Source organism: Rousettus aegyptiacus, unplaced genomic scaffold, assembly GCF_014176215.1.
Source record: "Rousettus aegyptiacus isolate mRouAeg1 unplaced genomic scaffold, mRouAeg1.p scaffold_m13_p_8, whole genome shotgun sequence".
Classification (NCBI taxonomy): domain Eukaryota; kingdom Metazoa; phylum Chordata; class Mammalia; order Chiroptera; family Pteropodidae; genus Rousettus; species Rousettus aegyptiacus.
The window spans coordinates 35,479,169-35,505,459 of NW_023416311.1; the positions used below are offsets into that span (position 1 = coordinate 35,479,169).

At 31.0% G+C, this 26,291-nt stretch overlaps 1 protein-coding gene across 1 annotated transcript in view; it reads right to left on the reverse strand.

Annotated features, from left to right (window-relative positions):
- SNX2 (sorting nexin 2) overlaps positions 1-26,291 on the reverse strand; it is a 53,718-nt gene that overhangs the window by 5,336 nt on the left and 22,091 nt on the right. The window contains exons 2-11 of the mRNA XM_016145293.2: positions 22,729-22,846; positions 18,306-18,469; positions 16,973-17,039; positions 16,583-16,626; positions 15,118-15,259; positions 11,178-11,256; positions 5,507-5,582; positions 4,596-4,709; positions 4,249-4,342; positions 3,453-3,658 (exon numbers count right to left, since the gene is read on the reverse strand). Of these exons, the coding sequence (XP_016000779.1) occupies positions 3,453-3,658; positions 4,249-4,342; positions 4,596-4,709; positions 5,507-5,582; positions 11,178-11,256; positions 15,118-15,259; positions 16,583-16,626; positions 16,973-17,039; positions 18,306-18,469; positions 22,729-22,846 (1,104 nt within the window). The remainder of the gene's footprint in view (positions 1-3,452; positions 3,659-4,248; positions 4,343-4,595; positions 4,710-5,506; positions 5,583-11,177; positions 11,257-15,117; positions 15,260-16,582; positions 16,627-16,972; positions 17,040-18,305; positions 18,470-22,728; positions 22,847-26,291) is intronic.

The window sequence follows — 26,291 nt, forward strand, 5'->3', positions numbered from 1 at the left end:
CTTTGCTATATTCGTCATCACATATAATTTCTCTTCTCACATTAGTAAATTAATCTTACCGTACCCTGTGTCTGCTTTCCTTATATTTTCTTTATATAGAGTTAATTCTTATAGAGTTAAGATTGATTTTTTTCCTGAAATAATCAGACTTCAGTAATCTTTCTTTTACCATAGCTCCTACATCTGTACAATAAAGATATGATGGTTCTGGAATATTATGAGACAATAAATTGGTCAGGGACCAAGTTTAAATTAATGTATCACTAAAAAAGCCTATGTGTGACAAGATAACCTACTCTAGTAGAACCAGACTCTTTTATAAGAGGGATAGATTTACACTGATGATCCCCTGTAGACCTACATTCTCCTGCCAATTTATGGTACACATTTGCATGCAAGCTGATCTAGGTTAGACAAGGCTACCGTTGTGGTGCAGTTTTCCTGGCCTACCAAGAAAATGTGATGGTGCAATTTTAACTTAATTAATACGTTGTAATTCAGTGACTGTGAAAGTATGCTGCCCAGCATCCTGGAGTGCTGAAAGGATTTGAATTACTTACAGCCAAATAAGGAAGCTTGAAAAATCCTTAGGAACCCATCAATTTTTTTAAATAATTATTTTATATGTTTCCCCCCCCCAAATTATTTGGATTCTCTGTAAGAATTCTTAATGAAGAGCTCTAGTTCTAACAACATTAGAAACCATTACCCTCAATCCCTGATAGTGGCCACAGACAGCCAATGCATGAGAACACATGTGATGAGTTTCCCAGATAGAAGGCCTAGTCAGTATATTTGTTCTTAGCTTCCTATTTTGGCTCTATACAGTCTAATTCCCAAAGTACTCCTAATTTCAAAATTATCATCAAAAGAGTAATCTTCATATGGATAAAACAAAATATGGATTAAACAGAAATTAGAAATAAGATTAAAAAAAAAAAACTGGCCAGAGGACATGATATGATTCATTAGAAAAAAAATACAATGGCTTATTAGTAAAGATGCTTATATTCACACTACCTAAAGAAACTAAAATGTATATAAAAAATACCTTCATCACTGAGTGGGAGAAAAAGGAACACATGTTGATGGGAGTACAAAGAAGTATAACCTTTTTGGACAGCAATATGGTAATATTTACTAAAATTCAAATATTCTTAGGGCAAGCAATTCTACTTTTAGGAATTTTATGCCTAAAGAGTTATTATCAAAATACTAATTAAGACTGGATTGTTTAAATAATTCAAAGTATTCCTAGATTATATATAATGGAATACTATGTAACCATTAAAAAAGAATGTACATGCTGATATAGAGGCCTCTCTAAAATTGAGTAGGTAAAAAAAAAAACCCAACAGGCGAAGAATATGGATATAGTAATGCTTTCTGAAGAAGGAAGGAAGAAATGGAGAGAAAGAGAAAATTAGCTTTACATCTATGCATATTAATTCTGTAAAATCACACAAGAATCTAACAGCACTTAATTGAGGAAAGAGAGACTAGAGATCTTAAGTAGAAAATAAATTTACCTTTTAGGGCTGTTAGAATTATTATGTGCATGTATTACTTTTTCAAATAAAAATGAATTAGTTTTACACATACAAAAAAAAAACAATCAAAAATAAAGAACACAAAAATCACCTTATTTCTTAATTCCCTTGTGTGGTTGACCTGGGCTAGGTTTCAGCAGGAATCCAATGTGAAAAATCAGTTTAATTTACCTCAAGGTAAATTTACTATAACCCTTTAACTCTTTTAATCAATGAATCACTAATTCAGTATTTCCCAAAGTGTGTTCCACATATGTAAAAGTATATTAAGTGAAAAATGATTCTTGTTCATATGAATTTGGAAGTCTCTAGATAAAACAAAGTTAAGTGTTTTATTTTTTACTCCTAGGCAGTTTTGAACTTTTTACATGTACTCTGAATGTACAAGATAAGAATACTGTATATATTATCTCCCAAATTCAGTTGACTGTGGTACATCTTTTGGTAACAATGTTCTATAGAACATATTCTGGGAAACATGACTATAACTGTAACTTCATGAAATGTAAAAATGTAGCAAGATTTAGACAGTATTGGGAAAACTGTTTCTGAGAGATTTAGCATCCATTACACGGACAGGCCATCACTGCCTGTGGATCTTTTTCCCAGATAAGCTCTTCTTAGCAGATGCCCCTTCTCACACTGCCCAGCTTCCATTTCAGACCCACAGGTTTCAAAGGTTTTGTTTTGTTTTGTTTTTTTATAATAGCACTCATGTTAGTGGTAACTCTGGAATGAGGTAAAAAGAGGTGGAAGATAAAAAGGAACCATTATCTGTAAACTAGATTTCTGTATATTAGAAGTTAACTATATATAATGAAATATACTCTGATAACTGCTATCTATATTAACTTTTTTAAATAACTGAAAAAAAAATTTAACCACCAGGAATATAAAGAGTAACATTTAAGAGTAAGTACAAGCAAAATTGGTAATTTTACCAAATCTAAGAAAGCATCATTCTGAAGTGCTCAGAACCTTCTAGTAGACTGTCACCATTAGCTTGAGAACAGAATCAATAAATAGGTACTATACCAATGTTCTGATTGTAGACAAATACTAATTTGATAACAGATTTCAGCTGAAAAAATTTGCATAAGAAAGCAAAGAACAAGGTCTCATTAACTTTCTAGATGTCTGAATTCAAGACAAAAGGTAAATTCCTAGATCCCTCACTCCATAGCTAATGTTCATAGCAATAATTCAAAAACAAGATAAGATCTTAAAGTGTCTTAAACAAAAGATAAGCAACATGCAGTTCAGTTTAACTGTCAGAATACTGGAGATATCTGTACAATAATAATTTTTATTTGTTAACTGGATTACTTTTCCAATTATTCAGAAACTTGGAGACAGTTCATCCTTAAAACATTACCACTAATTAACATAATTTATTATTTAATCTAGTCCCATCCCATTTATATGTACATGGTGACTGCATATTTTGGAAAATACACAAAATGCAGTCCAAATTCATGCTAAGTCACCATTAAACATAGTCATACAACAATCTGTTCATTCTGGTTTTGTCTTGCTTCTTATTATAGCTTTACTAATGATTATAAAATCCACTTGGGTAGTTTCATTTCAGTTCATGCTAGAATTAGCAAACGAATGCTACCAGTTAGTTGCAAACTAGTATATATAAATATATAAGTAAATGTGTATTGGTTTTATCTTATTTACATTCTTTATATCTCTTAAAAATATCAATTCTGTCTACTGTCCATGTCAGAAGGGAAAATTTTTAAAAGTTATGATAATCATTTTGAAGCCATTTTAGATGGTCTAGTATGGAATTTACACACTTAAATACATGTCTAATAGGAAATCAAATTCTTCTACAAGCAGCAAACCACTAAAGTGAGAAGAATTCAAAGAAGAATGCAGAATAAGGCTTACTTTCACTGCAGCAATAAGACGAATGTAGTCACTAAGTAGTTCTGAAAACATATAAAAGTCAGCGAAAGCTTGTTCTTGATGTAACTGGTCTATCTTCTCTTCAACCTCTGCAAGCTGAGACAAAGCTCTAGATAAAGCAGTATGATCCTCAGAATTACCTAACATGGCAGCACTTTTGGCAAAGGCAGCTGTGTTGGCTGAAAGTTCTGAAATAGAAAAGTATTCACTTTTAACGTTCACTAGTAAAGTTTTAAAATATTGCATTGTTTTGTTTTTTCTTTTACATTCTCTCTAAATTTTATCTATTCATGAATTACTTAAATAATATTTTAAAACAACTAACAGAACACAAGTCATTAAAATGCCTTGGGCATAAATGCCAACTGCCCAAAGCACTACTGAAAGTTAAGAACCATATAAATACAAGCACAAAATAAGTATTTTAAAGCAAAATTTCAAATATCAATTTTGAATCTCATATTCTAATCAAAATTACTAAGACATCTTAACTCATTAAACAGTAATTATGTTTAACAAAGAGTTAATCAAGTAAACAATTTTAATGCAAAATTCAAAACACTTATATAAACTTAGGATTTTTCTACATCTAAACTAGAAGTTAGATTAAAATAGAACGAAAATTATTAAAAGAACAAAGTGGAAACAAAACTTTCTCTTAAACTATTATTTTTTCTATAACTCATTTTAGAAAAATTTTATTCATTTTTATAAAATTTAAATAAAATGTTTAAATTAATTCATGATTTTAAACACATATATAACAAAGCAAACAAACCTTTTCTGTGACAGACCAAGGCTTCAACACTGGCATGAAGTTTCCTAAGTTGCTGATCCAGATTTTCAAATTGCTGCTGCTTTTCTTCGAACCACTAAGAAAAAAATGAAAAATGGAGCTAATTTAGCCAGAACAAACCACTGTAAATTAGGTTACCAATAGCAAGTTACATTCCCTGTTTTAAAGCAACAAATTAACCATGTATAACCATGGTGGTCAACTGATGTGACTGAGAACTAAACTCAATAAGCAAATTAATATCCTATTTTCTACTTGTACAGCTTTAAAATGCAATTGTTGGGCTCATTAATTCATCTCATTATTCAAGTCGAAAAATCAGCTCTTACTGCATCCGATTCATTCATCTTGATTGTCATTTTGTTGACAGCGTCGGCAGCCTTGTTCACCATCCTCAATATTCCTGCTCCACTCAGAGCCTGTGTATTAACTGCTCTAGGCAGCTAGAATTGAATGACAAATAAGGGCAAACAAACCGGTTAAAAGCCTGGAGGTTTAACTGGGCACAAAAGGGACTGTTTCCTCCCCTCCCCCACAAAAAAAAGACTAGGAAAAAAAGAGTGTATTTTCTTCATTCTCATACATTTTAATAGTGAGATCTAATTTCTCAAATACACTACTTGTACATTCTCAAAGGAAAACTTAAAAAATAGACTTTTCATTTGTTTTTCTTCTGCACGTTTACATTTAGATTGAACAACAGTCTGTTTGTCAAAATACATTAAGAAATTTCCAAGCACCTTAACACTGGCCACCTGATGCTTTCAGAAATAAGCTAGCAGAAATAAACTATTTATAAGGAAAAAAGAAAGTTCTGAGAAAAAAAAATCTCTGTATGCTCAGTTAGGACTGTGTGATTTTTGAATTGTTTTAAAATTCTGGGATTCAAGTATATTTTAAAAAGGATCTCAAATGGTAACAATTAGAATTCTAAACTGTTTATGAGCCCCAAAACGTGCCAAACATCTTAAATATAAAGAGCAGCACGGTCACTATAATTTAAGCTCTTCAAGTCACATGTTTGCATTTCAAAACCTTAATATGAACATTAGAATGTAGACACACACACATTCAACTATCTCTAAAAGGAGTTCTAAATAAACTTATTTCACACGATGCCTAAGCAACAATTTAGGGCACTCAGAGTTAAACTACGTAAGCCATTCTTTTAAATCTAGTTTTAAATTTTCAAGAAAGGGACTTTACATTTATATACAAAAATTTTAAGTAGAAATAATACCTCTGAACTTTCCAAGAACTGTCTTAAGTCAGGATCCTGTAGTAAAGTTGGATGCTTTACTGTTCTTTGGAGATACCTAGATTTAAGAATAAAATTGCTTCTTTACTTATCGGTTGCACCTTATTTTAAATCTTTTTCAACAAAATAAAAAGAACAAAAAAACAAGTAAAAAGATGTCTTCAATCTGCCTTTTATCCTGTCAGGGTGCTTTTATTAATTTAGAATCTTATAGCAGTTTAATGATTAAAAAGCTTTTTGTTCATCTTTCAAAAATTGATATTTATGTAAAAAGAGACATGGCAAGGGATGAGGTTGGGAGTGGGGAGAGGTTAAATAATTTACCAAACTTCTCACTGCAAAGTATAAAAGGGGATACGAGTTTGTCAAGTAATTTTATCTTTGGGTAGAGTTAATATGTTCCTAGATATTACTTCTGAGTCCTAAGAAACATATCACTACATATATTTCAGGCAAGTATTTTTTTTATCAGTATTACATATTACAAAAATGGAGAACAGTCTACCAATTTTTTTCCTTGTCAGCAGATTTAAATTATCAAATCTGCTTTGGTCCTTATTTGACAAGGACTAAAAATTTTCTTTAATATTTTTATTTTTAAGATTTTGCAATTTTTGATGTGTTCCTTATATGACACCACATACTACATAAAAAAATGAAATGAGAAACACTATTATTAAATCACTATTAGCCTAACTTTAGTCATTTTCTTTACTAAAGAAGCCCACATTTTCCTGCCATCCATAATAAATTATGACTTGCATAAAAGAAAAAAAGGTCCATTATTGAAAATTTTTGATTATCTAATCTCATATTTTTAAAAATTGCTCTTTCTCAGATTGAAGATTGCATGAAGTAATATTTCAATATTTTACCTAGTCAATATACCTTCATTTTACTTCTGCAGAATTAATGTAATCAGTAATTGCTTCTACCTTTTTGCAAGATTATAAAATATTCCTGACATTAAGTTTCTGGAAAAAAAAAAGTGTTAACCTTTCTAAACAATGGTTAAAATGACTATTTTATCACTTTTTGTATTTTTAAATAAAATACTTCCCATATGAAACTTCATTTTAAGTCATTAGCCCATAAAAGAAGTCATTATAACAGAAACAGAACATTTAAAAGATAATGTGCAATATTATCCACACTATGGTTTAAGATAACATTTATGCCTATGTTATTAAGCCAAAAGAGATGCAGCGGGAACACTAATCCAGTAAATTTAAGAAATGCTGGTATATTTCCTCAGGAAGTTTACTTACAATTTTAATACGGAAGTTCTCCAGTACTTCAGGTAAGTTATTTAGTTGTTTATACTCCCTACCTCTTAAAGCATTTTGCATAAATTGTTCATCTGAGTGCACACAACCGCTTGTAAATTAGCAAGCACCCAGACATTTGTGAAATGAACAAGAAGACAAAACAACTAGTATTAGCTCTTTAAAAATATTCCAGTATTTCAAACCTAAATGGAAATACCTAATACTACTCATATTCTAAAATAGCTTTCCAAAGTGAGTTCATATTACATATTCCTCTCTTTAAGATTCATAATGAACAGCAGCATATTAGGTGCTATGAGAAGTCCTGCAGCAAATAAATCTGCTTTAACTTTGTTAAACCCTATGTTAACAAAACTCAACTGACTACAGATTTCCTCTTTTCACCCTACCACATTACCAGTATTTTGAGAATCAACTTCGGAAAATGATATTCTAGAAAAAGACAGTAAAACTTTTCCTCTTGAGAGTTACATGGAAGTAAAGAGCAACTAACTATTAAAAACGAAAGTATTAAGATTACATAACGTTAAAATTAAGAACAGAAACATAAAATGGGTTTTAAAATGATATTGGTAAATATATACAATTCAGAATTAAGGTGAGTCAGGGTTATAGATATATAAAAGGCTACAAAACAAAAAAAGAATGTAAGAAAAACATACGAAAAGAGGTATTTGGAAGAAACAAACACTGAAGGAAGACAGAAATAAAAGACAATGAAATTAATAAAAAGTATCAGACTCAAGAGCTGGTCAGTAGTTGTTTTTCGGATTTGCTCTGAAAAGGTTACTGATAAATTTCAAAGACTCACTTAAGGCCTTAAAGTTCCTATGTACTTAACAAAAGCAAAACAAAACAAAACAAAGCAGTTATACAAAATGTTTGATACAAAGTTAAAAATATGTCCTTGCTTGAAACTCAAACACACATGCTAATAAGAGAATCAAAAAGCAAAAAGTGCCTGGTTCTTTGATGACAGACAGCTAGCTGTTCATTCAACAAATATTTACTGAGCATTTACTACATGTTAGTTATTGTTCTGAGTACTCAGAATGTAAAGGGGAACAAAAGAAAACAAGATTCCTTCCCTGGTCAAGCTGGTATTTCAGTAAAAGAAGACAAACAATAAACTATAAATGTAATAAACATATAAGTTGTGTAGTATGTGACACGGTGGCAAATGCTGTGGAAAAAAAAACATTAAATGAGATCAAGTATATAAGGTGTGGTTGTTGGCAACTTAAATAGGTCTGAATGAAGCCAATGATCAGAACAGGTTTCATTTGAAAGGTGATATTTGAATATTTAAACTTGAAAGAGGTAAGGGAATTAGTCATGCAAATACCTGGGAAGTAAGCTGCCTAGGCAGTGGGAGTGGCTAGTGAAAAAACCCTGGAATCTCTGAGGGGCAGCAAACAGGTCAGTGTGGCCCAGAGCACCGTGATCAAGGAGGATGACATGGTAAAAGAATGAAGAGTGTGTGTCACGTAATGTACAGAGTGAGCATTACATGTAAGATTTTGTAGACCATTATATAGACTCTGGATTTTACTGAGTAAAATGGAGGGCGTCGATACAATCCGATTTATGTTTTAAAAGGATGACTCTGGCTGCTCTATTAAAAGAGTAGAGGTGCAAGGATGGAAACAGGGAGACAAATCAGGACCCTACTGTAGTTAATTCAGGCATTTGGACTTGTCAAGGACTGGAAAGAAATGGCTGTATTGCAGATACTAGAAGGAAGCAATAAGATTTCCTGATGAATTAGATAATCCTAAACATCTGCCTACCTCCAAACTTCCTGAAATGAAAGAGTGGATTAATCAACCTATACCAGCTGTTTAGGTCTTTCTAGTAGGTTTTTAGGTGCTTGGAATGAACACATTCCTAACACACTTATATCTTAGATAAAGAAGAATGAATTGTAATTATGTATGGTGTCAAATGGGTACTAGATTTATTAGGGTGATAACTTTATAAGTTAAATAAATGTCTAATCATTATGTTGTATACTTGAAACTAATATAATATTGTATGCCAATAGTAACTGAAAATAAAAATTATAAAAAAAAAGTTTTTAAATAAACTGAAGTTAAATAACTTTCCCAAGATTAGAGTGTGCAGGGAATGCAAGCTTCAACACAGAAAGGATTCTAAATCTACACACTACATAGTGCTACTCTGTATTTCTCAGTTTATATTTGCAGAAGTGTATCCTTACCTATAAAATAAACTCAATATGCTCTTAAAGTAAGATGTGAAACACTCTTAAAAAAAAATAAAAATAAAAAAGCAAGCAAGCAATCTTAAAGATATTCTTATTATAAGTAGTTTCTACTTAATTTACAAATGTGGCACAAGGAAGTACTTGAGTTCTTAACCACTCCCTTTCTCTTCCTATAATTTAATATCAGATGTTAATCCTTTCTTTCAAGATAGTCATCTGGATTCTCTAAGTTGAATAATATCACAGTATATACAAAGAGAAGTATTTCCCAGACCCAGCAGATTCAATGAGGTTGAGTATTCCATATATATGCCTGTTCTAATGTTGAATTTTGAGAAATGCCATAAAAAAATCACTTTAGAAAAATCATTCCAATTCCTTTGTTTCTATATCTTTAAGCCTATATTTTCTTTAGTTATCTTTTCTAATGCAAAATGAACTTTTCCCTCAGTAGTATACTGTTTTTTTTTTCACTACTGAAATTCCACTAAAATAGTATTACCAAGTAACATTTATCAGTAAGAAACTGTCTGCAAATATAAACTAAGTTAGGTTTCAAATTTCCTTAAAACTCTACTCAATGCTTCATAGTGTATGAAGGTATGGTAAGTACTATGCAGTACTTCAAGTTACAAGAAAGGTGAATGTAGAATCAAATTATATGTGTTTGGTACAATAAATCTTCATTAAGTTCCTTATCAAGCATGCCATCCAAAATATTTCAAATTTACTCATAGAAAAATAGGACTTGAAAGGTTTTTCAAAGGGTCATGGTTACATTTTCAGGAAGGACTAAGAGAAATCAAGGTAGAGCATTAACACCTTTATTCTTCAAAATATTAAGTGTATGATCTCTTTTTACAAGAGAATCACTCCTAATGCCTAACCTAAACTTCTCTTCATGCAATTTAAATCCTTTTCCTGATTCTCACATACAGAATCTCATCTTTTAAGTCTCCCGTAATATAATATTTAAACTGCATATCCTTTAGTTTTTCTTACTGCAAACTATTCAAACCTGACTTTACTGTGGCTTTTTCTTAAAATCAAAAAAATTTGCTAATAAAACCCAGAATTAAGTTGCCTTAAAAAGTTTTAAAAAATAATTTGGAAAAAAATAATAATTTGGACCCTGGAGATATATACTCGTTAAATCTGTCCTACCCACCCCAACCACTGATTTTAAGCCAAAAATAGAAAATAAAACAAAGAACAAATTCAATTAAACAAAATTCAATGAAAAATTTAAAAATTATGAAATCAGAACCTGTTTTTACTTTAGGTAATTACCAATTTATGTTCTAAAAGTTGGGCTTTAAGAGTTTCAAACTGTTTTCTCACATTTCCAGCAAAGCAAGGAAGAATAAATGTTAAGATCTTGGGAGGAGGAATCCTCCCATCCATTCTACTTTTAGTCAGTTACAATGAAGATAAGTAAAAGCTATAGAAAATGTGTTGAGTCAAGTACTCTGAAGGAAGGCAGAGCATTATTTATCAGCCTTTAAATATATAGTCAACTCAATTAATCACTAATAACTTTTATATATTCAAGTCAAAATCAATTATAAAAAATAAGAGGGGACACAAACCTAACTTTTCATTGTATTTCATTATGTTCTCACCTTGTAATAATTCAAAGGAAAAATTAATTTAGATGAACTTATAATTACCAAATTATCCAACACAGGACATGTGAATTTAAGTTCCTAAGAACCTAAATAATACTAAAGAGGTATTATTTTTATCCAAATGTTTTCACCAACCCTTTTCTCCCTGTCACAAGATTCATGTTTTCTTTGTACAAGCCTGGCAGTTTCTTACTTCTCTTGCTGTATTACAAATATGACATAATAATTCCATCTTCAACTAACTCATCTCTTTATATTTCTGCTTCTATACAATGATACAAAAATAGGTGTTTGATAGACCATCAATGAGGATTAATAAAAGCAGAACAAGCATATTGTACTGTGTTGTTTAAAGAGGCAATTTTTTTTATAAAAGTTTAAAATAGCCTTTAAAAATCATCAAATGGTATTTTGAAAAAAATTAATCAAAATATAGTTGTACCATATAATGGAATTAACTTATATTACTGAAATAAAAACATGAGAGTAATAAAGCAGTCTAGAATTACCTTTCAAGAGCTGCTCTCCGTTTTTCTACAAATTCAGTAGATGACGAATCTTCTTTACCCACTTTGACCTTGGTCATGCCTTTGAAAAAATTGAATGAGACTCATGATAATATTATATAAGTATGAAAAGTCTTTTACAATTATTTTTGCCTAATTTAAAAAATACTTTAAATTTGAACTTGACAAAAAGCTCCTAAATTTATAACTAGTATCATTCTTTTGAGAAATTAAAACTCATGATATATTAATAACTCTACTTGGAAAGGACTTATAAATAAAGCAGAGGTTGAGCTGTGTCTATAGTTTTCTGACCTATAACTTTTGGATTCTTGTTATATATTACACTCCCAGTAAATTTAAATGTTTGCATTTCAATGGAATTCAAATTAATAAATTAAAGCTCAATTAATACGTTCATTTCTTATGAGTAATAATTAAGGTTCTTTACTTTAGGGACTAAAAAATAAAAATGTGTAACACATGAATTTGCTAAATACTTTGTTGCAGATTCTAAGAACATGTTCTCATTTATTTATCACAGCTCATTTTATAACAATTGAAATAACAAGCTCTTTCATAGAAACATTTATAACTCTTTAAACTTAAAAAATGAAACTCATGTTAGTAGTTTCTGTATTGGCGATTTCAAGTTTAACACTAATATATCAGATTGCAGATTTTCCTTTTCTTTTACTTTTTCTTTTCAAAAATTGATTCTGGAGAAATAAAGTACTGACACATGTTACAACATGGTTGAACCTTGCAAATATGCTAAGTGAAAAAAGTTTGTCACAAAGGAACATATTTTATGAGTTCCTTCATATGAAATGTCCAAAATAGGCAAATTTATAAAGAAAGAAAGGAAATTTGTGATTGCCTATGACTGGGAGATTAGGAAAATTAGAGGATGATTGCTAAGAAGTAATAAAAATATTCTAAAATGAATCATGGCAATATATATACAACTCTGAATATACTAAAAGCCATTGAATTATACAGTTTAAATGGATGAACCATATAGCATGTGAATTATAACTCAATAAAGTCAATAAAAATAGATTATGTAAAACCATGTAGTTCTTATTCAGGTTGGTATAGCTGGTAAATAAACATATATTACCTATGAAGTTCTTAATTCCTCTGATATATACTAGTTTGAAAAGGAAAAAAACACAGAAAATTACCTACCTTGAATAGACTACAAGATGGGAGATGTTAATTATTTCATATATTCACACACAGAATATATGAAAGATCTTTGCTTTTTTTTCTTCAAGAATCTTTTGATCATGTTATTTCCTAAAGGTAACCATTATGGGCCATAGTGGCAAATTAAAAAAAAGAAAAATCTGACTAACCAGTTATTTCTTACAACTTTCTAACTTCTTTGTCGCTTTTTTCTAAAATCTTAGTGAAATAGTGTTTTTAAGTCCACTAAGGTTCTATGAAAGTGGTAACAGTTAAGTGCAAATGAAAAGACTCCTCCTCTTCTTTCAGTGGAAGTTACAGCTTCTCAGCAAAGAACTTACTACTCTTATTCCACCACCTCACTGTCACTGTTATTTGAAAACCACTGGGTATGTAATTAAAAGGGCCTCCCATAAATTTTTCTTAGACAATGTATTCATTTTTGCTTTAAAAATTGATGGACAATATGAAAATTTTAAATGACTGCTTCTCTACTTGGCTGGCTGCCAGGAAGCTCACAGACAGATCAATTTGTTACTCACCTTTAATAACTGTTCAGACTTTATGCACACATTTTGAGAAAACTGTGTAACTTGGCTACATATTATTTTTTTCCACTTATTTATCTTTGGTTTTTTTTTTTTTTTTAAACTGCATTATACATAGTTGCCTCAAAGCCTTTATGCAAGGAATTTTAAAAACTGAAAGGTTTTTCTATTTTAGGTAAAAATTAAACCAAACAATCATATTGGAAAAAATCATACCAAAATTAGAAGCAGAATAGAATAGTGGTTAAGAGTACAAGCTCTGGAGTAAGATGACCTGCATTCAGAGCTCAGCTTTGCCTTAGTAGCTGTATGACATGGTGCATGTTACATAACCTTGATGAACCTTAGCTTCCTTATCTTTATTAAATAAGGGCAAGGATAAGTTAACCTCCTAAAGTCACTGTGAGAGGATTAAATGAGAATGCAGATCAATTATTTAGCATAGTGCCTTAGCACAGTAAACAATTAATGTTAATTATTCCTATAATTTAATTGATAGTCTTACAATTTAATGGGCTAAACTAGCCACGTACATGAATAATCTGAACAGAACTGTCACTGTCTCCTAGTACGCTCTGAAAACGGTCAGAATTACTATTATGAGAGGATGCTTTTATGATACAGTTTCTTAGTTTTATTTTGAATTTCGATGTGCTATATTACATTGCAATCATTTGTCAAAGAGTGAAGATTATTGAGACAAAATATTAGCTCGAAACACAACGAACTTGAGCATGAAAATATAGTTTTTAGATCTTTTCTTTTTGATAAGGGTTTAAAGACTAAACTAGTGTATCTAGCTACCAAATGAGAAATAAATTTTTGTTCTCTTTTGTTGTATAAAAATAGTTGTACAACTCAAAGAAAAAATATTAATAAATAATTTACAATAGATGAAATTGAAGTTCCCTACATAGATAGCAGGATGACAAAAAATATCACCACAATAGTTTACTGAAGAAATAAGATTACTAACCAGATCGGCAATTCTTAAAGTATGGTCAGAATATCTGGAAGGTTTCAGAGACTCCTTTTGGGAGGAAGGGGGTAATACAGAAAAGTCTACTTTAATAACAATATTAAGTTATTATTTGTCTTTTTTACTCTCATTCTTTCATGAGAGCTCAGTAAAGTTTTACAAAAGTTTAACAGATTGAGTGCAGAAGCAGATAAGAGAATATAGCTATATCTTAGTAGTCAGAAATCAAAGAAATTTACAAAAATGTAGGAAAAAGCAAGCTAGTCTTAATTTTTCTCTTACAAAGATTATTTTTCACAAAATTTTGTGAACAAAACTAGTGAGTTTACTGTTCTTTTAAATGAACTAATAAGTACAATTTTAAAACATTCTCATACAATAAATATCAACAGATAGAACACATAAGAGCAAAAGCTCTTTAGGTTTCTCAATAAATCTGAAAAATATGAGAGTCTTGAGACTAAGAAGCTAAAGAACTGTACAACGAGATTTCTGAATTAAAAAAAGAGAAATAACATAACAAGTTTGTTCAAATATATCAGGTTTAAAAATCATAAGAGTTACCAATAAAACTGCTCTTCAAACTAAAATGTTTGGAAAAAGTAAATAATTTAAAGACAAGTAATATATTTAAAATATTTTTAGAATAATCTTATGTATAAAGGTAAGTTAAATAAAAATCTATTACTGAAAAGATAGGAAAAAAATATCAAATTTTAAGGGATGACAGATATCTTATAATGGTGAGATTATAGAAGTTCCCCTTTTGCAATTTCCTGCATATGTTTAACTAAGCCTTTGTTACTTGTAATGTAGAAATGTTTTTAAACATTAAATTGAGGTATGAAATAAACTGGGTTTAAATAGCTCTTATCTGATCGAGGCTAGATCAAATATTCTTTTTTGGACAATGTATAGCACAAAGCCAAACACCTTCATCCCTCAGAAAACATTATAAATATGTTAATAATATTAAATAAGAGGACAGAAAATGCTTATTTTATCCTATCTTTGACTCATCTCATTGTAGTATACAAATCACAACTCTTAGGTGTTAGAAAAACTACTAGTTTATGACAGTCTTCCTAAACGGAATATTTAAATTCAGTATCTCTGGACATTATGAGATGTCATGATAGTGAATGATCATGAATCCACAAATCTACACAGTTAACATGGAACTAGTAATGGTAACGAAAGGTAATTTTTTTTGATTCATACTTACCTACTATACTCTTTTCAGGAGCTGGTGGTACAATATAACCGACATGTAAATACTTGCTTGCTAACTTGCTATGCAAACCGAGAAAGTCACTAAATCTTCTTTTAACTGAAAATTCACTCTTACTGAACATAGAAAGAGAAGTCTACAAGTGAAGAAGAAATATTTCAAATTTTGAATACTAGGCCATTATTCAGAAGTTAATGTCATACATAATTGTGAACATATATATATATATACATACATACACTATTCTACTTTGAAAAAGAATGCAAGTAGCTAACTACATGGTATACAGATCTCTAACAAACTGAAGAAAATCTAAACGTAGATGTTTTCTACAGAAACTTAAGAGGACAGAAAATGTTTTACCCTGTCTTTAATTCATCTTATTGTCTCTGTATTTATGCTAATATTCTTAAATCTTTACTTCTGGCTCAGATCTCCTCTGAGATTCAGTCTAACATAACTAAATGTCCAAGGGACACCTCCAGTTAAATTTCACTGCTACCTTAAATTTACTGTATTTTCCCCTGCTGGAACACAATTCATAAGAGAATGACACTTGGCTGTGCTGTTTACTATTATACACTAGTGGATGGAAAATAGCCTGACCCTGTGATAAGTGTTTAATTAATAACTGATCAATGAATTAACAAATCTCACCCCTGTCACACTGTGTTCCTCCTCTTGTATTGCCTCTTCCTCAGGATCACTCCAAGTGCCACAAAGCTCCTCTAGTCAATAACAGGCCTTTGCTCCTTCCATCTAAACCCTACCTACTCTACCTCTTACACAACTCAAGAAGCCATTTATTTTGCTCATCTCCAGAACCGATTCCTTAATATAAAGTATTACTTATCACTACTAGAATTACTGTAGACTCTATCCCTTTTAAGATTTGAAGGCCTACAAGCCTTTTAAGAATTGTGAAGGCCTCTTAACTAGAAATCCTGACCTCTACTTTGACCCTCTGCTTCATGAGTCAGAGAGATCTTTCTAAATTGTGCCAATCTCTTGTTTGAGCCTCTTCAATGGCTCTCCATTATCTTCAAGATGAAGTTCAAAATATTTAATGTGGCTTTTCATAACACAGGGAGGCTTACTGCCAAGCCATTCAATCAGGTACCACTTCTTGCAGATCTTGGAAGGCGCTATGCTTTCTTGACTTCTGGCTTTTACACAAGCAAATTCCTTTGCCTAGAAGAAGCATTCTTCTCTTTTCTTCCTCCATCACCCTCTCTAATCACTCTTCCTAACTTTATCTAGATTTGTTTCATTCCTCCATACTCTCACAGAATATTCCACCTACCAAACCACTCATAATTCATTGTAACAACTTATTTGCAATCTTTACTGGATGGTCACCTTGGTAAAGACAGGAATCACATACACTTTAATCATCTTTGTATCTTCATACTACGCACAGTGAAAACTCAATATTTTTTTAAAGGAGCAAAAGGCTCACCTTTGTTGTTACTCTATATGCCATGTAAGCATTCATACCATCACCTATAAGAAAAGTCAAACAATACTATTAAAAATCATAAGCTTAACCACATACACATAACTATTTGAGGTAATGTGCTAATTAATTTGATTGTGGTAATCATTTCATAATGTGTACATACACTAAATCATCACATTGTACATCCTAAATATATACAATTTTTATCTGTCACTCAATAAACTAGAAAAGAACAAAAAAAAAACAAAAAGCTCCCACGTGCTTTTTAAAGTACTTCAAAGTACCATTTTAATCCTATACCAATGCATTTAGTAAAGAAAAACAGCAATTAACAATCAAAATAATTATCAAAAAAAAAGCAAGCACAAAATATAGTAAATACTGACTCACCAACTTTCTCTGGATCGGATACACCAATTTCTATATCAAAAACATCTCCATTTGCTTCTTCTTCAATCTAGAAAAGACATTTTTCTGGTGTTAAAGATTCCAATTTATATTAGTCATAACACTAATAACTATAATTTTTACCATCTAACTTTTACTAGGGTCACTCTCACATCAATTAAAAAAGCCATTCAGCACTCCATTTCTGAAAAACAATAAAAGTTGTCATATTTCTTGACTATGTAAAAACACATATGCACTCAAAAAGTCAACAGGGAAAAGATAGTTCGAAGAAGTTAACACAAAATCTTGTGTTCTTACAACTCCTCCAGATTCAGAATAAACGTGTTGTCTTATGTAGGAATATTGTTGATTTTTTTTTATTCTATATATCAAATCTTCAGACTCAGATTACTAAAACAGTTAACTTTAATTATTTTATTAATAGTAGCATTTTTCATGTTGTAATTCTAATAACCAGGAGACAGCCATTATTTTTGTAGATTCTTGCACACCTTTGGATCATTTCTCTAATGACCTAGTAAACACGTGTCTCTCTTGAAGCCAATGAAAGCACTATAAAGCTCACTGAAAAAAGCAGTAAATATGAAAAATGATAACCCACTGAGACCACAGAAAGCATTTTTTAAAGCCTTTTTAAATAAGCAATCCTTACAGCAGCTCTATGGGAAAGTTTTATTATTTCCAAGAAGCACAACAATTGTTAAATACTACTAATTTTTTAAAAGTAATACTATCAAAGACTATCTAAAAAAGTAAGTTTTTAACCATAATTTTTTATTTCAAGGTTGTCCTCTTGCATAGATTTTTTAAGTCTTATTTGAAATGTAACCTGTGTAAGGTATATAAATCCTAAGTGCACAGCTCAATGACTTTCCCAGAGTGAACACATCTTTGTAGCCAGCACCGAGATCAAGAAGAAACAAATACCATCATTATACCCCAGGAGGCTCCCTTATGCTCTCTCTAGTCAGAACCTATCCTCCACCCTGCCAACATAACCATTAACATTTATTACCTTTCTTGTGATTTAGTTTTCAAAGCACTTTCATACATTGTTATTGACCAACATAGGAACTCTGGGGTACACATCAAAAGATCACAAATGACAAATCCCTTGACTTAAGAAGGAAAGTGATTTACCCAAGTCACAGGGTTAAAAAGTGCGGATAAAATTAGAAACCAAATCCCGCGACTTCTTTAATCCAATTTTCTTTTCCAAAAATGTCTAAAAGGCTCTGATTAGAAATGAAGGACAGGGAACAAAAAACTTACTATTTACATATTAATTTAGAATACAAACATTTTTCCATACCTCCTCCCTAGACCTATCAAAGATCACAGGAGCAGACATACTCTTTGATTCAATTCTGGGAGCAATGAGTGTAGTTGGGGTCACAGGTGTAACTGCAGGAGAAGGTTCTGAGGAGAAGAGAGGTTCCCTTTCTGGGCTGTCCAGAGAAACTTCTTCTGTGGCTTCTAGATACAAAATAAACAAGTTAGTTAAGAACACTAGTAATAAACCCCCAAAAGTCTATATAGCAATTAATGAATTATGAGAAATAGTTTACACTACCCACAAATAAATATCAAAATAAAGTTTTTAAAAAACACTTGCTATAAATAATTTTATGAATGCTTCCTCAGTTGAAACTTTAAAACCAACAATGACTTTGTTGATTTTAGGAAGAATTCAGTAAGTCGGCTTAATTATCTATACTAATGGCAGCGATAAAGCTAGTAGGAAAGCAATGATGTGGATAATTCCACATTCATTTGTGATTGGATTTGTAATATATCTTATACTTGTGGTAACTTACCTTCCAAAATCTTTTATGCAGGCTATTATTATGATTATTTTATACATATGAACACAAATTTTATGGCAGAATGCTGACCAGAAATGTCCCAACTGGGATTAGAAATCTGTTATGGAAAATTCACAAGTTAGTAATCTAAAGCAATTAATTGCTAAAGATTACTAGATATTAGTTAAATACAGATATGATGCAAAGCAAGTGTTTAGGTTTTAATTTAAAATGATCATTTACTTGAAAAATCTAAAAGTAAATATATTTAAAACCAAATCAAATCAATGAATTGAGTGTCTACAAGCTATGGAACGTTGTGCTATATGCAATGTAGAAACACAAAGAAATGTAAAATATCATACCTGCCCTCAGGGAATTTATAATCTAGTTAGGAAAACAAGACATAGTATATGGAATATTAAATAATAATACAAGACAAATAATAGCCAAGAGAACAATAAGAAGAATGTTATAAGACATTTAATTACTATATGAAATACGGAACACTACAATTTGAGTTGAGATGAGAGAAAATACTTTAGGGTGAGGAAAATCAGTAGTTTACAAAATTGATCCAAGAAGATCTGGATAGAAAGAGAAAAAATGGGGAAAGGATCCCATAAAAATGACAGCATAAGTAAAAAGCGAAACCAAAAAAAAAAAAAAAATTACAATCATTGGCCATAATGAAAACCACAGTTCTGCTATTTCATAGAATTGATACCCAGAGAAGGCAGGCAGGACTGTAAGGGAAAACAGACTGCTGATTTTCTAGCCTGAGGTTCTTAGAATTCCTAGAGGTTTGGGAAGGGAATAATGGTAGTCAGAGAGCCATTTTAATTTTAACACCTCAAAAAGCATAGCAGTGATAACATATTTAATCCCAAATAAAGTAAATATGCTAACATTTAAATGTGAACAGCTTAACATTTTATCACTCTGCTCTCACCGGTTACCTTATATTGATGAGATTCTTACCTGGCATAGCTCCCTTTATTCTTTTATATTAAAAATAAAAATAATTAATAACCAAAATCTTTCAAGCTATGGTAACCAGAGGAAAGAAAAAAGAACAGGGACATTGAACAGACTATAGATGATATAACAAAATAAAATTGTACACACAACTTCAGGTTTTTGCTAGCATTTATTCTTTTTTTCAAAGAAATGAAACCAATGCACAATAAATATCAGAAAGTAAGAAAGCAGTTTACCAAAGCTAGGCGGTGTGAGATCTTTATTTTACAAACAAGCAAAGCAACGAGCAGCAAACAAAACAAAAAGTAACCCAAAATTCTCTAAAAGAGGTACTTTATTGGCAACAGATTCATAGACCAAAAATAAAAACTGTGAAAGACACTAACTTTATTGAGATATCAGTACATATAGTCATTTTAACTTTTCGATCATAGTTTACTTCACTGATAAACAAGGTGTTGTGTTCTTTGTGCAAACTCAGGCTGCTTCATAAATAGGAGGCCTCAAAATAAGAAAAACTAAATATAATGTAAGTAACTAACATGGAAGGGTAAAATGAAAATAAATGGAAACTTAGGTTCAGCATACTAATATACAGTCTGTGTTAAATTTTTCTCATGATTTCTTTTAGCAAAAGTAAACTCATATTCTACAAGTTCACGAAGTTTACTTTAAACTAGATCTAAAGGTTCCAGAAGATGCCCCATAGGTACTAAATATAAAGATGCATTTTTCCTTTGAAGAGATACTTTTGAGGACAAGCATAAATTGACTATGATGATGTCAGATAAATAATATTTCACTCAAATGATAGATACCAGATAATTTTTAAACAAAGTAATATTCATTGAGCTTATTATAATTGGTATTATCTGCTGGAAAGCATAGGTGAAATAAGTTAAATATCCTGGCAGAAACAAGTCCTAAAAGTCTAAGACAATTTCAATATTGGCAATTTCTCACTCTCACTTATTCCTCTAGGACAATTTCCTGAAGTATGTTCAGTTACGTTTGGTGCATGATGTAACAAAAGGTGGAGAGGGGTTCTGTAGTCAACCATATTTGGTGAACATTCTCTAAGCTAATAATAGTAACATGTCACACCTGAACTTTTTCTGGTACCACTTCTGACATACTAGTACTTGAAATGCTACCCAAAACACATTAGCATAACATACCAATACAATCTAATCCCCTAACGGTTTTAAAATCAAAACAGCTGTATCAGTACAGCAGTATCAACACTCTCTCTTCTGATACTGGAGAAATAAATTAAGTATGTAGCTTATTACTGGACAATAGTTTTCACCATCCTAGTAACAATTCTACTTTCTATTGCGGTTTCTTAGAACCATATTCCTCCAGAGGAAGAGGAACGATATGACTGTTTAAAGGTTTTATAAATAAGATATAAATGTAGTATTCATTCATTCATATAAAATGATCAGATTAGTCTTAGAACTAATGACGTCATTATGAAATGCAGCTGAGTTTAAAAGATAAAGCATAAAAAATGTTGGTAAATAACAAAGGAAACATATGACTGACTATGTTTAATGTCCCTATTTCTTTTCTTTTAAAATACTGACATTTGAATTACAATATTCAGTATAGATTGCTAGGCAGATTAAAACACAAAAAAGATTTTTATAATCAATCTAAGAGGGCAAATAATTATCACTATTTAGTGGTTACTTGGCAAATTACACTAAAAAAACCCAAAATCCTCTTTACATACACACACAGTTCTGTTGTTAAGAGTTTCAGCATACTTCAATTATATGGAATTCTGCGACTTCAAGGTAAAAATCTTTAATAAAGTGGATAATCCGAATCTTCTATGTATGACCCTATATTATTAGAACATACACAATTTTAGATTAAGACCTACTTAGTGGAGAAAAGAATCATCTTTTAGATTAAAATATAAATTCCATGAAAAAACTTTTAAAAACTACCTGGAAAAAGTCCATAAAAGAAACAAAAAAAAAAGAATATTACAAGTTTGGTTAACTATGATTTTATTCTAAGTTGTTAAGTAGCTTTATAAAAGGGGGGATATTTTAAATTTTCTGACATGATGAAATAAATGAATTCATCTGCAGGTAAAACTTTTCATAAAACTAATCAAGCAGGAAATTATATGGACTTTTGTGATGGAGGACTATATTTTCAAACACATTTGTACAAAAATTCAGAATGGTTTGAATATTCAAACACTATAAAAGCTGAGGACATATTATTGAATTTTAACTCAATGAAAGCCAGTTCAGGTGAATTAAACTTTTTTAACACATGAAGAGCTACTACTTTAATTTTTTTATGTCATTAATTCTAAGAAAGATTTGGCTTTTTGATATCCAAATATTAAATTATACCCAAATTTTAATCTTCAAGCAGAAAACTGTTCTGAAGAGAGCTGAATTTTTTTTAAGGTAGGATGGACTACACCACATCCTGACCTCATATTAAAAATAAATTCCTCAAGGGTCAATTTACTCACCTAAAAATGAATCACAATGGAATAGATGGTAAATACTGAAGCACTGAAATAAACAAATTTCGAAAATACACAGACTATAAATAATTTTTAAATCTAGAGTTTAATTTTGCTTTGTAACAACTTGTAATTAATAAAGAATACAATCAGTGCCGTCTCAAAGTATTAATGCCACACCATTAGTTTTTTGAGTGTAAGTACTGATCAAAACAATCAAATTATAATATGTGATTTATTTTCAAATGCTTAAAACCAGAAAAGATCACATTTTTGCATCTCTCAAGAGTCTACATTTTACACAAAGTTATCTAATTGGAAATTTCTTATCCAAGTTGTTAGCAAGAAGAACTACCACGAACACTTTACACAAAACAAGTTTTACTTTACAGAATATGTTCTAACAGGATATATATTACAATTGGCTATTAAAAAAATATAGTTACAATTACCTGCAAAAAGATCTTCTCTGTCATCATCCAGCACAACTTCTGCAGGTTTTGGACCATTGGAGTTTGTACTAACATCTTCTGTAAGAAGACTAGTTGGTTCTGGAGATGATGGACTTGACTGTTAAAAATAAACAGTAATAATGAATTGACACACTGATCTGTTATAATTAAGTCTCTATACATTACAGAAACAGAACATTCTCTTGATATGCAGGAAAAAAGAACAAGAACAGTTATTTATAGTCCCTCCTCTGAAGGCTAGAATGAACCAAAAACACACTTTTACTCATCTTTATTCAACTTCTCCCTTCGCAACAAAAAGTCACTTAAGATTGAAATAAAATCTTTAGTAGCCATCCCTTTTGAGATACTAATCAGTCATGAATTACAATTAACAAAAACAAATGTGAAGCTTTAGTCATATATAATAAATTATGTAATAATAATCAAAACCAAATCTGAAAACATATTACATGTGTAAGAAGTCCAAAATACTGCTTTACTATAGGAGGAAGATTTAATACTAGTTGAATTAACAGTACAATTATTCTAAAATTTCTATAGTTTCAAACGAAAAAATATTCCCTCCTCCAACATTTACACTTTTACTAAGCTAAGGGACTATTTTACACCTCTTAACCTTAAAGTATAATGACCGACATAATGAAATCTAGATAGTAAAGCTTTTAGCTCTAAGCTTTATTGTATTTTCCTGTAATAGTCAAAAACAAAACTTTAAAAAAAAAAAAAACAGAAAAAGGAAATTGTATATGTTAAAAAGTACACAGCTAGATATTTCCACAAACCCAATATCTCAGTGTAACCAGCCTCCAGATTAAGAAAAAGAACATTACCTCGCCCCAGAAGCTCCACTCATGCTCCCTCCCATTCCTTACCCTTTCCTCTTCTGGGCTTCTACCAGCATGGAATAGTTTTCCTGTTTTTGCTGTTCATAAACTGGACTCATACAGAACATCATCTTTTGTGTTTGGTTTTTGTTCTTAATGTCACATATATGAGATTCTTCTAAATTGTGCTATGTACTAAAAGATTACTCATTCTCACTGCTATATAATATTCTATTGTGAATATATCACAATTGATGCATTCTACTTCTGCTGGGCATATGGGTGATTTAGCTGTTTATTTTATTTTTTACTACTACCAGTAGCGTTATATGAACTTTCGTGTGCGTGCATGTGTGTGTGCGTGTGAACATATATATATATGAACAAATTTGTTTGGTATGTGCCGAAGAGTGAAATAGCTGGATCACCAAACAATCTTCTAAAGTGGTTATATAATGTAAACTCCCACTCAGTAATAGATGAAAAATTCAGTTGCTACTTGTCAATACTTTAACATAGTCCATCCTTCTCATTTTAGCTATTATGGCAGGTGTAGAGCATCTCTTATTGTGGTTTGAATTTGAATTTTCTTGATGTTAATGGCGCTGAGCAATTTTTCATATGTTTAAAGGCCATTTGGATATCCTCTTTTATGAAGCATCTCCAAAAATGTACCCATTTTTCTACTTTCTTATTGATTTGGAGGCATTCTTTATATGTTTTAGATACCAGCCCTTTCTCATATCAAATACATATTGCAAATATTTTTTCCTATTCCAAATAATTCTCCTGTGTGGTAGATTTTGATGAATAGAAGTTCTTAATTTTAGTCAGAGTAAACTATCTCTTTTTCTTTACAATTAGTAAAGTTTTTGTACAATGAATAATCTTGAGGTCACTATCAAATTCATATTTTCTCAGCTTTTTATTTTTTTAATTTTTAAATTTTTTTAGGTTAAGATTTTTTTATTACTATATTAGTTCAGATATACATTACAATGGTTAGAAATTTATATAATTTCTGAAGTGATCACCCCAATTACTGTAGCACGCATCTGGCAGTACACAGATATTACAATAATATTGCCTATATTCCCTATGATGTAATTTACATCTCTGTGACTGTTTTTAACAACTAATTCTACAATACATTTTTTAAATTTTTTAATCTTATTTTTTTTAACTTTTTTTTAAAATAATTTATTTTTTTATTTTCCCTCCTTCCTCCTCCCCTCTGGTAACCACTAGTCCATTGTCCATGTCCAAGAGTCGCTGTTTGTTTGTCCTGTTCATTTGTTGCTTTTAGGTTTATATCCCACTACAAGTGATATCACGTGATTTTCAACCTTTTCTGTCTGGCTTATTTCACTTAGTATGATTATTTCACGGTCCATCCATGTTGCTGCAAATGGGAGTATTTGTCTCTTCTTATGGCTGAGTAATATTCCATTGTATATATGGACCATAAACTCATCCCATCATCTATTGTAGGACACTTCGGTTGCTTCCATGTCCTAGTTGCAGTTTTGACAACCAAAAATGTCTCCAGACATTTTTTTGTCATTTTGTTTTAGGTGAGCTGACCCCTTTCAGTATTTCCTGTAGTGCAGGCCTCATAGTGGAGAATTCCCTCAATTTTTATATGTCTGGAAAGAGAAAGATCTTAATTTCTCCTTCATATCGAAAGGAGAGCTTAGCTGGATACATTATTGTAGGCTGGTAGGTCCTTTCATTTAATAGTTTAAATATATGATTCCATTCCTTTCTGGCTTGCAAGGTCTGCATTGAGAAATCCAATGATAATCTAATGGGCTTTCCTTTATAGGTTACCATCGTATTTTCCCTGGCTGTCCTGAGAATTGTCTTTGTCAATGATTTTTGATAACTTTAATACAATGTGTCTTGGTGAAGGCCTTTTTGGATTGAGATAATTGGGTGTTCTGTTGACTTCTTGAATTCCAAGCTCCAGCTCATTCCTTAGATTTGAGAAATTCTCCTCCACTACTTGTCTGAAAATGCTTTCGAATCCCTACTCCTTTTCCTCCCCCTTCAAGAATTCCCATTATTCTTATGTTTCCTCCCCTGATGGTATCAGCTAGTTCTTCTATTTCTCTTTCATTCTTTGGTTTCTCTCTTCTTCCTTTTATTTCCAGATTTCTGTCTTCGAGATGACTGATCCTTTCCTCTATTTGGTCGACTCTATTTCCCAAGCTTGTTATTTCATTTTTCAGCTCTTGCAGCATGTTCTTTATCTCCAGAAGGTGTGTTTGGTTCTTTTTGAAAGTTTCAATCTCCTTGCTAAAGAACTCATTCTGCTCATCTAGTTGTTTTTTCAATTCCTGAAACTGTTGATATGATTCATTTCAGATCTCACTGAGTTTTTTCAGAAGTACCATCCTGAGTTCTCAGTCATTTAAGTCACGTATTTCTATGTCTGTACGTTTATTTTCTGGAGTTTTCTCTTTCTTTCTGAGATGCCTTGTCACCTTGGTTGTTTATGGTGTTTAATGGACTATTTCTCTGCTTGGGCATTAAAAGAAGTGTGTTCTGCTTTTTTTTTTTTTCCTCCAGAAAGATTTATTATATAATGGTACTAGGGCCTGTTACAAAGAAGGTGGTTTTGTTATAGTTTCCAGTAGATGGCATCTAAGCCTCTTGGATCTGGCATTACATAAAGTCTTAATAATGTCTTTTCTTCCTTATAGATGTTTAATC